This window comes from Salmo trutta, chromosome 35, assembly GCF_901001165.1.
Source record: "Salmo trutta chromosome 35, fSalTru1.1, whole genome shotgun sequence".
NCBI lineage: Eukaryota > Metazoa > Chordata > Actinopteri > Salmoniformes > Salmonidae > Salmo > Salmo trutta.
Window position 1 is genome coordinate 18,514,668 of NC_042991.1, and position 15,175 is coordinate 18,529,842.

Below are 15,175 nucleotides of genomic sequence, written 5' to 3' on the forward strand. Positions count from 1 at the left end.
CCGCGGCGCGGCTAAACACAACAATGCGCTTATTACGCCCCAAGTCATTTGGCTGCTACTTGCTATTGTGATGTTGTAAAGCCTATCAAACATGTCAAAATATAAAGAGGGTGCCCTGTTCGAATTAAACATGCTACGAGAAACGTGGTGTCGAGTAGAGATTGACAGCAAGTTTTGGGAAAGAGCAGAGAAGAGACATTTTGACTGTCATTTGCAAAACACCTGCGACTTCAAGTCGCTCCAGGCAGTGACTCCGGGGCAACGGTCTGCTTGGACAGCTGCAGGACATGTCACCAAATACCCGGAGCGAAAACACTTCGAAGAAAGCCGTAAGCATTGCTAACGTCATAGCCAATGACTGCTGAGTGTGTGTGTGTCCATAGACAGCGATGTTAGTGTCTGCTGATGTGAACCTGACCAAATAGAAACAGGATTTCATTACATGTTTTCTTCTGTCCGTGTTTTTTAAAACCTTTATTTAACTAGGCAAGTCAGTTAAAAACAAATTCTTATCTTCAATCACGGCCTAGGAACAGTGGGTCTGTTCAGGGTCAGAACGGAAGATTGTTATCTTGTCAACTCGGGGATTCGATCTTGCAACCTTTCGGTTACTAGTCCAATGCTCTAACCACTAGGCTACCCTGCCGCCCCATCCATGAACTTGAGGTCTTTAAAAATGTTCCTCAAATTGAAACTATGTCGCCCCTAATGGTTAATAATACAAGCTATGGATACATATATTGTATTTTCTTTTCTTTTTTTTCAGACAAGGCCCACCTGGTATAAATGAAGCAGAGGAACCCTTCAGCACCAAGGGGAATATTTCTGAAATAAATGGCACTTAAATTATATATAGAAGTGTCCATCACAATGCAAAAACACCTGTTGATTGAGCATTTTATTTCACAATTCCATTTCATTTTCAGAGACACAGCATGAGATAACACAACATTAATTTAATTACAAAATGTGTCACTCAAGTCTCTTAATTTTTGGGAACAATCTGAGGGCATTATCTGTAGTGGCATGAATTACCATTTGAGGTGTGATTCCTTTGACATGAGCAATGTACTCACAGACCAGTGATATGTTCTTGGGTTCATTCCTTACCTGCAGAGGGGAGACATAGAATAAGAACAATTATACAAAACTATCAGGTTGCTGCTTTACACAATGATGCATTCCAAATGATGACCCACATGTTTTTCTGGTCCCAAGGCAGGAGAGTCTGTCTCCAGACAGATGTGTTCTAACGGAATCTGTTTGATCAGCTTGGCTTTCTGTTATAACACAGTAATAACAAAGTCATTATGAGGGGACTCAACAGCAACCACCAAAAATCATGCCTGGTTTTATCACGCCATATGGCCGTTTCAGAGCTGTTTTGCCGAAATGCATAGTGAGCATTTCTGGCCCAGTAAAAGAAGCCTTACACTAATCTTTAAATCAGTCTTTAAAACTTGAACTTGAGACGAGCTTGTTCAAAGATCAAGGTGTTAGAAAAGACAAGGTATTTCTATAGAAAAGATAAGGGATTCCTATAACAATGAGGACATACAGTACTGTTGGTGACTCCACAATACCTACAGAAAATATACTGAGAGATTACTGAATGACTCCAGGTTAATGAACAACTGTATCGCTCACCTGGTCATTCCTACAGACAGCTGGAGGGAAGGAGAAGAAGTACCCTGCCTGCACTCCTTCCATGGCCACTGATGGTTTCCCTGCAAAGTTGTGCAGCAAAGCACAAGTGATACCTGATAGGATAGCCAAAATAGTTAAGGCCTCCTAAAAATGCAAAATTAGTCACTTCAGCAATGAGGCTGTCCTCTTATGTAATCCTGATTTTAAGACACCCACCCTGTTCTTTCAGAGTAGCTATGGTGACCTTTGCAGCTGATCGGGAATGGATGTTCCTGCGTCAAAGAGGAAATGCACACAACAAGAAACTATCAGGAGAAATATAGTAGTGACAAATAATAATACTCCTTAATATCCAGTTATAGTGAGACATTCCATGCAAAGCCTGTTCTTGTCCCTGCTAAGGACATGGCTTGTTGCAGTTGCTCGCAGTCTGATTACATGAATGTAATGTGTCTCCTAGCACACACAGTACTATGGACCAAGGCTATCCACGATAAACTCACACTGGCAAATCCAGATCCTTGGATATTTGTAATTGCTTGGTGAAAACAGTCAGCTGTTCCTCTCTCTCCTGAGAAGTGGGGGCATACCAAGGTGTGAAGTCAAGACCAATCTGGAATCAAAAGAAGAAAAAGAGACTGTTTAAAGGATGAGGGGCAATAGAAAAACATTATCATTGCATCGATTCATTCTATTGACTGAATGTATGCCAAACAAAAACCATTGATTTCAATCTTTAACAAACCATGTAACTCTATGCACAATTACTACTTTGAACAATTTAGACAGTACATAAATAAATTACTGGAAAAATTGTGCAGATACAAAGTTTGGTAACAGAATTACGGTAAAATCTCCCTCAGTTTGATTCTGTTACAAAACATTGTATGTGCACAGTTATTTCTGTATATTTTTTTTATTAAAAGGTTCAGTGGAAATGATTAAAAGTAGTCATTGTGTGTATGGAGTTTTATGGTTTGTGAAAATTTGAAATCAATGGTTTCGGTTTGGTGAAAAAAAATCTGAGTCTCAGCGTAATTCCATTACCATGGAATTGCCCCTCAGCACAAATCTGAAATGGGCACTGGGCAGCTTAATGTAAACCAGTTGAACAGTGGGCGGTTAGTCAAAGCTTTCCCAGTCCAGGCCAACAGTCAGTCCCAAACAAAAACACATGCTGGGAATGTCCAGCTAGAGCGCCCTGTCCCCACTAGCTTACTCTGTGCTGTTACTGACTGGGAGACATGGTTGACTTTGTCCTAATACCTGCCTCTCTGGGCTCCACCAAATTAACTTTGTGAAAGAATGATTTCTGCCAGACATGCATTCCTTCCAAAGCTCTTGCGAAGGATATAGATCATTAGGGGTATTAGCCGGCAGGGTGAATTGTTAGTGATTTAAGAAGTTATTGTTGCAGCGTGCACTTTCAGTTTAGCAAGTCGGAACTCAGGCTTAATAAGCCTAATCCTTTTGCTTTACAGAAGTCATATCATCTTACAGTTTTTACACCAGGATATGACACGTGGGTTTACGTAAGATTAAGCATGATGCAGGGCGAGACAGACCTGCTGCATAGGACTATAGATGTGATAACTGGCTATTCCATAGAATTCTATGAGTAGGCCTACAGTACAGTACATACCTCTCCAACTGCAACAATGTCATCTCTGTACTTCTGGAACAAGGGCAAGGCAGGCTCCAAGTCCTGTAATACGAGATGTTTTGAGGAAAGTCAGCATGCTTGTTCCTCTCATCCTGAGACACCATCAACATGATGTTATAGAGTTACATTTTGTTTATAACCATAATATCTAACATAAGGCTGACTGTCTGACATGTGTTTGATGTCTATTAATTGAGTGTGTGTTGATCTGCTAACTGTGTGTGAATGTTTGTACCTGAATCTTCACGCTGTGCTGGTCATGGGACCCACAGCCTTGGACTGGGTGGATTCCAAAACATGGTGCAACTAGATCTGGGTAGCTGAAAGAGCAACAGTAAGAGTAACTCAAAGACAACATTCATAAAACAGTTTCACAGTGTCTCAATGTACTACAAGAACAGATAAATGTCTCTTGGAGAGAAAAAAAACTCACAGTCAAAAGCTGCTGGAAGCCAATGGAACATTTTGATAATGAGTTGAACTATTATTTTGTGTTATAATGTATGCATTTGGAGCAGGATATCACAAGGCACAGAATGTGCTATTATAAAACTATGACATTTCTAAATATGGGCTATTATGTTCTGCAAATAACATATGTTGTGTATGATACTGACCTTTTAAACAGCTGGATAACTCTTTCAAACTCACTGAGCTCTTCAGTGACAGAAATAAGTGTTTTGACTCCAGCCTGAAATGGCACAACATCTGATGTAGACTACAATACAACTGTTAATAAATACAGTATTCAAGATTTTATTCATATTAACTTTATATTATTAAATATTTTACATATATTATATAATGGCTATAACTAACCTCTCTGGTCCTCTTGATCACATCCTCTAAATCCTGCAGAATACACACACACTTTTGTACTGTCACTTTCGAACATTCATCCTTGAATAATGTATTGGTCATAGCATAGTCAGCTGTCTGCAAGTATTGCTGTGGACTCGATGCGACTATTTTTCACGCTTCCTAGTTGCGAGACTGCCTTCTGGTGGGCAGCACACATAAGTACCCACGCTTGCATAACAGTTGAATACTAACCTAACGCTTCTGTTACATTAGCCTACATACCACAGAACTTTTGCTACATACCCACTCATTTGTGTACACATACCTCGGCAAATTCATAGGCTGTGATGTGGCAATGGCAATCAACAAAGCCACCATCCATTGTAGCCATAGACCAAAAAAATAGGGTTGAAGTTCAAAGTGAATTATGTGAGGTGGAACGGTTTTTTACACCGTTTTGTTTCCTTACGCGCTTTTATTACAAGAACCACACATTTAATTTCCGGTTCCGGTCATTGCAGAATCATTTCAAACATTTGGCGCAAAAGATGGAGATCTGCTTGAATAAAGAGGAAGAATATAGGGTGAAGTTTACGTCGAAAAAAAATGTGGTCGAACAAATTAAGAAATACAAAGAACTACTGAGGAAGGTATTGAATGGCCAACCTCAGCTATCCGAGGAAGCCAAGCAACTGTTACAGGAAGAGTTGCTGGCGGTGAGTCGATCGATTGTTTACGTTTCTGTCTGGCTAACGTTAGATATGTAAGATATATAACTACTAGCTTGCGGAGACAAATCAAAATACAACTTGCGATGTGATACTTTCGTTAGCTAAGTTACTATAGTTAGATAAGTTAAATGTTGAGTCGGCGGTACATGAAGAAACCGCAATATCAGACCGATATCCACAACTAACATTTAAAGTCGCTACATGGTCAATCAGACATCTGCATTGGCCGTGCAGCATTTAAAGCAAATTTATGCTTGATCCGAAAATGTAAGGGGAAAAGGCATTGTATGGCGGTGGTGACGCAATTGCGGAGCATGCAGAGGCCAACTCAAGCTCCCTACCGCATTACCGTGCGCCTCTCAAATTTTGCAACAATGCAGTGGGCTCCATATAGCTCGGCATTGACGTAATTGGGGGGCGGGAGGTCCAATATAAACACAAACTCACTTCCTTGACAACAGCTCTGCGCTGCTGCTCCATGAAGCGCAATAAGTATGAAAGCCCTGATGTCTGCAGAGGCTGCATCGCAGTACATGCCGTATGGCAACTTCAGAATGTGGGTTGACAATGCAGAGTCTTTTAGGGTGATAAGGCCTCTGCAGAAGTCAGGGCATTCATACTTCTTGCGCTTCATGGAGCAGCAGCGCAGAGCTGTTGTCAAGGAAGTGAGTTTGTGTTTATACTGGACCTCCCGCTCCCACCTACTATCAATCAATCCTGTCAATGCGGAGCTGTATGGAGTCCTCGGCATTGTTCCAAAATTTGGGCTGCGCACGGTGATGCAGTACAGAGCTGAATTTGGCCTCTGCGTGCCCCTGGAGGCGCCGCAATTGCCTCCGACCTCATTTTCAGATCAAACCTAAATTCTCTTTTAGAGAGCGAGGAAGAACACTTGTGCACATGCATACAGTACATGCTGTGTGAATCTGTTTATATACTAGATGACTGATAGGGGGCGCTGTGTTTAAGCCAAGTGACTTCATCTTGGCACTCCCCCACCATTGTAAAAAAAATAATTGGAATCTATAGATATGCGTTTATTCATGTCTACATTCATTTTTGCCACATTTATTATATTACAACCACCTTAATGCATACTTTTAAATGATATTATGTGAGCTAAACATTTTTAAAAATGAAGAAAAATAACTTTTCCTTAACTTTAACTTAAGCAGTAAGGCCCTCGTTGCGTCGTGCCTAAGAACAGCCATTAGCCGTGGCATATTGGCCATATATCACAAACCCCTGAGGAGCCTTATTGCTGTTATAAACTGGTTACCAATGTAATTAGGGCAGTAAAACTAAATGTTTTGTTATACCTGTGGTATAAGGTCTGATATACCATGGCCTTCAGCCAATCAGAATTCAGGGCTCAAACCACCCAGTTTTAAATATTTTTTTGTTGTTGTTGAGATGACTATAATGTTACTGTGCCCAATGTAAAAAAATATTTTTTATATTTTTAGATGAATATTTTTTTTGTCCATGAAACATTTAATTGAAATACTGTAGAATTAAATTAATTCCTATGGAGGACTACTGGGGACTGCCAATATGGCCGACTGGTTACTTCAAAGCCTCTCAATGGTCAATACATAGCATCAGCAACCAGGTTTATATACATCATTGGTGTGAATGACTTGCCTAGTTAAATGTTAAATAAAAAAACATGCATTGCATTATTCTGCAATATCTGCAGTTCATCCTGCTGCTCGTGGCAACGTTATATGGCGGAGTCTCAATTTAACTTGATCTCTTGATTTTTAGAACTTCGAGACTGCTGTTCAAGAAAACGTGTTGATCAATAATCAGACGTGGGAGGAGGCTCCTGATGAAGAGGGTGAGCATATCTCCTAACTGTCTCCTATTAAAAATAAATAAATACATCTATTGCCTTTCAGCTGAAAAGAAGACCTATCTGTGTACTATCAACCACACTGCAATGACTTTGTTATTATCCCCTTTGATCAGTTGTTTTGAAGATAGTGAACATGTTTTGTAGTAAACCAGAATATCTGTTAAATGCACCCGTAACTCCATAATTTGGCTGTTTCTGGAAACCATCTATTCTTGCTAGCTGCATGTGACATTAAAGTATTAGAAATGTAGCCTGCTGTAAATGTGAGCACAGATCGTTTTGATTCTTATTAAGCAGCTCAAGGCACAATAGGACATCAATGTAAAGATTATTCAGTGAGAGAGGAGGAACTTGGTGTCATCGGTGAGTTGATATCAGCTAAAGATTGAACTGGACGAGTTTGTTGCTCAGTCTAATGACAATTATTGGTACAGTAGGTAGATGTTTAATTCCCATATCAATGCTATTAAAAAAAATGTCATTCAGAAATACTTTTTTAAAATAGCTTTACAACCGTATAATATCACTTCTTAGAAGATGAATGCAGTGCACTTGACGACCTGCTGGATGAGAACATTGTGGAGACGTCTCGGAAACGACGTAAAGGTCCTAAAGAGATCCTCCCCTATGTCGTACGGTCACTAAAGGCAGAGCGTAAACTCATGGTTGGTTTCACGTTTTATTACGTCTGAATTTATGTTTTATGTCTGATTTGAGTGGTCCCATTGAAAATGGAAGCATTTCTTTTGCATATCCATGATTGTCACTCTCATACTTAATACTGCAGTTTGAAATGTCATACATTTGAAAATATAGCATGTACAATGTGTTCACAAAATGAAAGTATACTCTATTTTTAGGGAATGTATGAAGAAGTAGTGAAGCCACAAGAAATGGGAAAGGACCCAGTACAAGGCAAGCATTTAGCCCAATCAGATCTAATCAACTCAAACGCTTACAGAATAGTGTACTGGAAATGTCTGTATGACACTGGAACATGAAATGTTATGTTCCCATGATTTTGATTGATAGTCAGTGAACTTTCTCTGTTCAGAAACCATCATGACCACCTTATTGGATGCTGCACCTCGTATGTTTAAGCAAGCCAGCGCAGTAATGAAGGTAACAGGACAGTCTATGTAGCTTTCTCCTATTATTTCCCACTCACTACACCCTTTTCTATGTAACACAAGTGTATGTTTAATATATGACCACGGTCTTGAGTGACTGATGTTTCTCTGCTGTCCAGTCTCTCCAGGTAGTGCAGCAGAGGGCCGAGGGCCTGGGACAGGTACTGAAAATGTGTCCCACAGCTGAGTCCATGGAGGTGTTCGGGGAGGTGTTGGGCAGCAGGCCCAAGGGAGAGGAAAAGACAGCTAGTAGGACCAGACCACCCATCAAGAGAGCCATGGAGCAAACAGAGCTCAGAATCAACTATGCTCCTGGTCTAAAGAGGCCAGCCATTTGTAACAGCAATGACAAACCTGAGTGAAATGCATGCCACATAAATGCTTCATGATCATGGAACATGTACTCTTATTTGTGATTGGAAGAATGCAATACTGTAGTACTCCCCACAGTGATAAGGACTATGTTTGCAGCAGTCTGTGATACAATACTGCCCTCACATGATGGATAATGGGAAATGCACCCAGTAGTAGTGTACATTGTTTTTATACTGTATATTTAAATGTCTTTAGAAGGAAAAATATATATTTTTGCTTGGGTATTCTTTTTTTTCCTTTGCCGTTTGGCATTTGTCACAGTTGAGAACGCACAAGTTGTAGGCTTATGTGAATAAAGGCTATTTAAACAAGCTGTAACAGCCAGGTTTAAAGGTCCAATGCAGCTGTTTTTTTTTTTTTTATCTCGATATCAAATAATTACTGGGTAACAATGAAGTACCTTAGTGTGATTGTTTTCAATTAAAATGTTAGGACTGTCTGGTAGTGGTCTGAGTAATTGGCAGAGAGGTTTGGAACTATCTTATTGTTCTATTAACCAATTTACTGCTCGGTGATGTCATCAGACAGGCCAAAACTCCATTCCACCAAAACAAACAGCTCTCACACTAAAAGGGCATCATTTTCACAGTACTATTCTAACCTCAGTGTGGAAATATACAGTACCTGTCAAAAGTTTGGACACCTACTCATTCTAAAATGTAAATGTAAAAAATACATTGTAGAATAATAGTGAAGACACCAAAACTATGAAATAACACATGGAATCATGTAGTAACCACAAAAGTGTTAAACAAATCAAAATATATTTTATATTTCAGATTCTTCAAAAGTAGCCGCCCTTTGCCTTGATGACAGCTTTGTACACTCTTGGCATTCTCTCAACCAGCTTCACCTGGAATGCTTTTCCAACAGTCTTGAAGAAGTTACCACATATGCTGAGCACTTGTTGGCTGCTTTTCCTTCACTCTGCGGTCCAACTCATCTCAAACCATCTCAATTGGGTTGAGGTCGGGTGATTTTGGAGGCCAGGTCATCTTAGCCCTTACACAGCCTTAGGGTGTGTTGGGTCATGGTCCTGTTGAAAAACAAATGATAGTCCCACTAACTAATTAAGTGTGCCTTGAATTCTAAATAAATCACAGTGTCACCAGCAAAGCACCATCACACCACCTCCTTGCTTCACAGTGGGAACCACACATGCAGAGATCATCCGTTCACCTACTCTGCGTCTCAAAGACACGGCGGTTGGAACCAAAAATCTTGAATTTGGATTCATCAGACCAAAGGACAGATTTCCACCAGTCGAATGTCCATTGCTCGTGTTTCTTGGCCCAAGCAAGTCTTCTTCTTATTGGTGTACTTTAGTAGTGGTTTCTTTGCAGAAATTCAACCATGAAGGCCTGATTTGTGCAGTCTCTGAACAGTTGATGTTGAGATGTATTACTTGAACTCTGTGAAGCATTTATTTGGGCTGCAATCTGAGGTGCAGTTAACTCTAATGAACTTATCCTCTGCAGCAGAGGTAACTCTGGGTCTTCCTTTCCTGTGGCGGTCCTCATGAGAGCCAATTTCATCATAGAGCTTGATGGGTTTTGCAACTGCACTTGAAGAAACTTTCAAAGTTATTGAAATGTTCAGTATTGACTGACCTTCAGGTTTTAAAGTAATGATGGTCTGTTGATGGACTATCTGGTCTAAAATGTAAATTAAATGTATGACACAAGAAAATATTATATATAACAAGCCTACATGTATTTGCAACAATTCAGCAAGTAGTATCATACAGGTACAGTAAACTTATAGGATACTTTCCTCTTGTCCCAAATCAGCTTTTTAGAGCGCACTTTATTCCCTTGCTGATGATTGAACACTCGAGGGCATCTGACGCCTTTTAGCACGTGACTTAAAATAAATATTGAAAAGAAGCGGCAAGTGCAGTTTGAACAAGTGAAACTGTTTGTCTCGCTTACGCCCGGTCTCACTTGTACATACCTTGGATCTTGCTATCTGAAATAAAACTTTCGAGGAGGACTTGTTTTGACGTTTTGTATTTAAGTAATCTATCAATGAATTGTTATCGCATCTGCGATGTCTGACAGCGATATTTCTGGCAGCTTTCTACACAGCAAGAATCAAAACATGTTATTACTTGAAAGATGTGAGGTAAGTGTTAAATAGCGTAAATAGAAACGTTACTTTAATAATATATTAGGCAGTGGTGTAAAGTACTTAAGTAACCATACTTTAAAGTACTACTTAAATAGTTTTTATGGGTATATTTACTTTACTATTTATATTTTTGACAACATTTACTTCACTACATTCCTGAAGAAAAATGATGTACTTTTTATTCCATACATTTTCCCGACACCCAGAAGTACTTGTTACATTTTGAATGCTTAGCAGGACAGGAAAATGTCCCAATTCACTCACTTATCAAGAAAACATCCCTGGTCATCCCTACTGCTGCTAATCTGGCCGACTCACTAAACACACGTGCTACATTTGTAAATGATGCCAGAGTGTTGGAGTGTGCCCCTGGCTGTCCATAAATAACAATACAATCTGGTTTGCTTAATATAAGGAATTTGAAATTATTTATACTTTTACTTAGTAGTATATTTTATCAATTACATTTACTTTTGATACCTAAGTATATTTAAAACCAAATACTTTTATACTTTTACTCAAGTAGTATTTTACTGGGTGACTTTCACTTTTACTTGAGTCATTTTCTATTAAGGTATCTTTACTTTTACTCAAGTATGACAATTTGGTATTTATTCCACAACTGGTATTAGGCCTATTTGGTTACCACTCATTAATTTTAACTCGTATTTTTATTTTGTTGAATATTTTGTATGATAAAATATAATCTACACCAGCAACATTGTGTTGAGTGACCACACAAAGATCAGTCAAAGCTAAAGAGCAACAGCTTGTATGTGATATTCTAATAGTGACAAACATAATACAGACCAACTGTACCTCAGCTGCAGAGCTCTGGTGATGATGGTGATGAAGACAAGAGACTAAAAAGAAGGGAAAAGAACAGGGTGGCAGCGAAGAACAGCCGAAAAAAACAGACACAAAGAGCGGATGAGCTGCATGAGGTGGGTCAGTGCATGCACAACAGACTCCTCATCATCACACAACTCCTATTTTGGCATAGTCTAACATTTTCTGTTATATGATGGTAATGACACAGCTATCAATGTCACACTCATTCTCTTGATCAAGTAGATCGGGGTTTGGCAACTTTGAAGGGGGTGGGGGCCACAAAAAATCTGAACTCATCATGAGGGGCCGCAGTGGCTCGCGGGTCTGTGTACCCACCCACACACCGAATTACAAGCAAATCAATTTAGTGCCCCTCCCCCCTTGACAGTAGAGATACATTTTTTAAGTTTAGAGTTTATTATGTGCAATTCTACACATTTTGATGTAGAGAAAATGTTGCCGTTTTCAACCAAGATTGCTGCAATTCTATACATTTTGTCATGGGGCGGAGAGGTGATTTAGCAATTTTAGAACTATACTGAACAAAAATATAAACGCAACAATTTCTACCGAGTTACAGTTCACATAAGGAAATCAGTAAATTCATTAGGCCCTAATCTATGGATTTCACATGACTGGGAATACATCTGTTGGTCACAGATAACTTAAAAAAAGGTAGGGGCGTGGATCAGAAAGCCAGTCAGTATCTGGTGTGACCACCATTTGCCTCATGCAATGCAACACATCTTCTTCGCATAGGCTGTTGATTGTGACCTGTGGAATTTTGTCCCACTCCTATTCAATGGCTGTGCAAAGTTGCTGAATATTGGCGGGAACAGGAACAGACTGTTGTACACGTTGATCCAGAGCATTCCAAACATGCTCAATGGGTGACATGTCTGGTGAGTATGCAGGCTATGGAAGAACTTTGGACAGTTTCCAGGAATTGTGTACAGATCCTTGCGACATGGGGCTGTGCATTATCATGCCGAAACATGAGATGATGGCGGCGGATGAATAGCACGACAATGGGCCTCAGGATCTTTTCAAGTTTCAAATGACAAGTTTCAAGTTTCAAATGACAATGGGTCTTGTCATGGTATCTCCGTGCATTCAAATTGTCATCCCAAATTGCCATAAGCTACATTATCCGTAGTTATGCCTGCCCATAACATAACCCCACCGCCACCATGGGATATTGTTCACAACATCAGCTGTCTGCCATCTGCCCGGTACAGTTGAAACCGGGATTCATCCGTGAAGAGCACACTTCTCCAACATGCCAGTGGCCATCGAAGGTGAGTATTTGCCCACTGAAGTCAGTTACGAAGTCGAACTGCATTCAGGTCAAGACCCTGGTGAGGATTACGAGCATGCAGATGAGCTTCTGTAAGAAGGTTTCTAACAGTTTGTGCAGAAATTCTTCAGTTGTACAAACCCACAGTTTCATCAGCTGTCCAGGTGGCTGGTCTCAGAAGATCCCACAGGTGAAGAAGCCGGAAGTGGAGGTCCTGGGCTGGCGTGGTTACACGTGGTCTGCGGTTGTGAGGCCGGTTGGATGTACTGTCAAATTCTCTAAAACGACAATTGAGGCGGCTTATGGTAGAGAAATTAACATTCAGTTCTCTGGCAACAGCTCTGGTGGACAATGCTGCAGTCAGCATGCCAATTCCCACGAAACTTGAGACACCTGTTGCATTGTGTTGTGTGACAAAACTGCACATTTTAGGGTGGACTTTTATTGTCCCCAGCACAAGGTGCACCTATCAGCTTCTTGATATGCTACAGCTGTTAGTTGGATGGATTATCTTGGCAAAGGAGAAATGCTCACTAACAGGGATGTAAAAAAAAAATGTGTGCACAAAATTTTTGATAAATTCGCTTTTTGTGCGTATGCAAAAAATCTGGGATCTTATATTTCAGCTCATGAAACATGGGACCATCATTTTACATGTTACCTTTATATTTTGTTCAGTGTAATTTCATGCAATTCTACTCATTTTGCCATGGAGTGGAGAGGAAAATTAGCTGTTTTAAAGCAAATTTCCTGCAATTCTACATATTTTGCCATATGTAAGAAATGGGGGGTGGGCAGTTGCCCATCCCTGAAGTAGGTTAATATTTTACTCTACTCTGAAAGTAAGACTATAAAGTATCTGAGCCCAGTTTGTCCTATACAGGCATATGAGTGTCTGGAGCAGAAGAACAGACAGCTGAAGAAGGATGTGCAGTTTCTGTCTGAGGAGCAGAGGCGTCTAATGGAGGCCCTCAAGGCCCATGAGCCTCTCTGTCCCATCATGCACTGTGTTGCCAACCTGGGGTCAGGGACGTTGGGACCCAGGGATGTCCCCTCCTGTCTGCCCAGATAGCCAACATACCATGCACGGACCACAGAGACAAACCAACTTGGGAGACTTGTGAACAGAGTTAACAGGTCAGATTATATGTCCTCATCTGTCCTTTTTATTCTCGGCGTCAATTGTTTTTGTACAGTTTGAATTAAGTTGTAATTTAATAATTATAGGCTTAGGTAATGAGCTTTGTTTCAGATGTTCAAATTGCTTTTCCTGTTTAAATGTTTCGTATAATACATTGAACATAAATTGCATATCCCTTTCCCATGAGACCATTTCCCTTTGCTTCTGATAAATGTGGTTACCACACCTCTTATCACGTGTGTTTTGGTTAACCAAACTGGTTTACCAGTACCTGGGCTTGACCATGTGGGAACTTACTTATACTTTACCAGAAAAAAGAAACCATTAAAATGTTTTTGGTTTCTGGTTTCTTAGTTCCTAATCTAAAACATTTAATACACTGGCTATTACCAATGGATTCATGCAATTCAACGCTTAATTTATCAAATGAAAGAATCAAATCACTTAATCCAACTATCATATGTACAGTATTATTATTATTGTTTGTTAGCTCATGTTATAACATTGTTATAGAGTGTACCCTCTCTTCCCTATAATGTGGGTAAATACTAACCTCATTAGGTCTTCTTCTCATAACTTAAAAAAATGAAATACGTTTGAAGCATGCCATTATCATTCACTAACTCAATAAAAGGGGTAACATTTTGGGAATTCTTGTCACCATCAATGATCTACAACATGTATGGTCTATCTTGATGACATGACTGCAGGCTTCTCTAAAATGTTATTATGAATGGATGGATACATTCACAGTAGTAATTGGCAAGGCTTCTTCTACTAAATGCAGGCTGACCACTGAGAAATGTGAAAGACTCTTCAGCCACACAGACAGTTTATTTCATACCAAAGGATTTATAGACTTCTGCATACTGCATTTGAGGGGGATTGTGGTGATTATAATAAAGCCTTTTGTGTGGATCGCTTCTTCATACTGGTATGCACTTCTTCTTAGTTATTTTCTCTTCGAACTTTCTCTTCTCACTTTCAAATGAGCACAGACTACTTGGACTTCCACCACACAGCACAGAGGATACTACTTTCAGTTCAGTCCAGGAGATTTTAGGGCATAATGAGGTATATCATTATTATATTAGTATACACATTCATATTTTATTTTTCTTTAAAAAAATAATGTTTTCCCCACACCAGATACAAACATACACATACGAACAACAACTTACTGTACAGACTCCCACAAACAATGACTACATCTCATCTGCCCAGACCCGCATGCTCACACCCCTATCCCTAGTGCCTGCATTATTGCCACGTGGCCTTCAATTGTACCAATTTGTTTTTCTCAGTCGCCCATGCTATTTCAATATTTCAATGATAAATTGTAACAGGTATCAATGATAAATCGTTTTCCTTCTTAATGCGTTTGAGCCAATCAGTTGTGTTGTGACAAGGGTGGTATACAGAAGATATCCCTATTTGGTAAAACACTAAATCCATATTATGGCAAGAACAGCTCAAATAAGCAAAGAGAAATGACAGTCCATCATCACTTTAAGACATGAAGGTCAGTCAATCTGAAATATTTCAAGAACATTTCAAGCGCAGTCGCAAAA

General features: G+C 39.7%; 3 protein-coding genes and 1 long non-coding RNA gene across 8 annotated transcripts; 3 read left to right on the forward strand and 1 right to left on the reverse strand.

The window, feature by feature from the left end:
• The first annotated feature begins 4 nt into the window (after positions 1–4).
• Positions 5–879, forward strand: LOC115174780 (uncharacterized). The gene is made up of 2 exons (XR_003871837.1): positions 5–329; positions 767–879. It is a non-coding gene; the product is annotated as an uncharacterized LOC115174780 (long non-coding RNA).
• Positions 880–883: 4 nt separating this feature from the next.
• tatdn3 (TatD DNase domain containing 3) lies at positions 884–4,588 on the reverse strand. Of its 5 annotated transcripts, none has more exons than XM_029733667.1 (10): positions 4,437–4,588; positions 4,130–4,162; positions 3,928–4,001; positions 3,546–3,630; positions 3,290–3,352; positions 2,151–2,260; positions 1,864–1,919; positions 1,648–1,760; positions 1,200–1,280; positions 884–1,110 (listed from the first exon to the last, which is right to left on the reverse strand). In XM_029733667.1, exons 1-10 carry the CDS (start codon positions 4,500–4,502, stop codon positions 973–975), a joined length of 819 nt encoding a protein of 272 aa, XP_029589527.1. In that variant the 5' UTR covers positions 4,503–4,588; the 3' UTR covers positions 884–972. The 5 variants fall into 5 exon arrangements, with proteins under 5 accessions (XP_029589527.1, XP_029589525.1, XP_029589524.1 ...); XM_029733665.1 differs by having other exon boundaries at positions 3,928–4,028; XM_029733664.1 differs by lacking the exon at positions 4,437–4,588 and having other exon boundaries at positions 3,928–4,028; positions 4,130–4,373.
• Positions 4,589–4,628: 40 nt separating this feature from the next.
• On the forward strand, positions 4,629–8,548 carry nsl1 (NSL1 component of MIS12 kinetochore complex). The gene is made up of 6 exons (XM_029733663.1): positions 4,629–4,827; positions 6,610–6,682; positions 7,235–7,365; positions 7,561–7,615; positions 7,755–7,822; positions 7,950–8,548. The coding sequence occupies exons 1-6, from the start codon at positions 4,660–4,662 to the stop codon at positions 8,190–8,192; spliced, it is 738 nt and encodes a 245-aa protein (XP_029589523.1). The 5' UTR covers positions 4,629–4,659; the 3' UTR covers positions 8,193–8,548.
• A 1,380-nt stretch (positions 8,549–9,928) lies between these two features.
• On the forward strand, positions 9,929–14,533 carry batf3 (basic leucine zipper transcription factor, ATF-like 3). Its single transcript, XM_029733669.1, has 3 exons — positions 9,929–10,329; positions 11,160–11,279; positions 13,347–14,533. Exons 1-3 carry the CDS (start codon positions 10,255–10,257, stop codon positions 13,533–13,535), a joined length of 384 nt encoding a protein of 127 aa, XP_029589529.1. The 5' UTR covers positions 9,929–10,254; the 3' UTR covers positions 13,536–14,533.
• Positions 14,534–15,175: the final 642 nt, after the last annotated feature.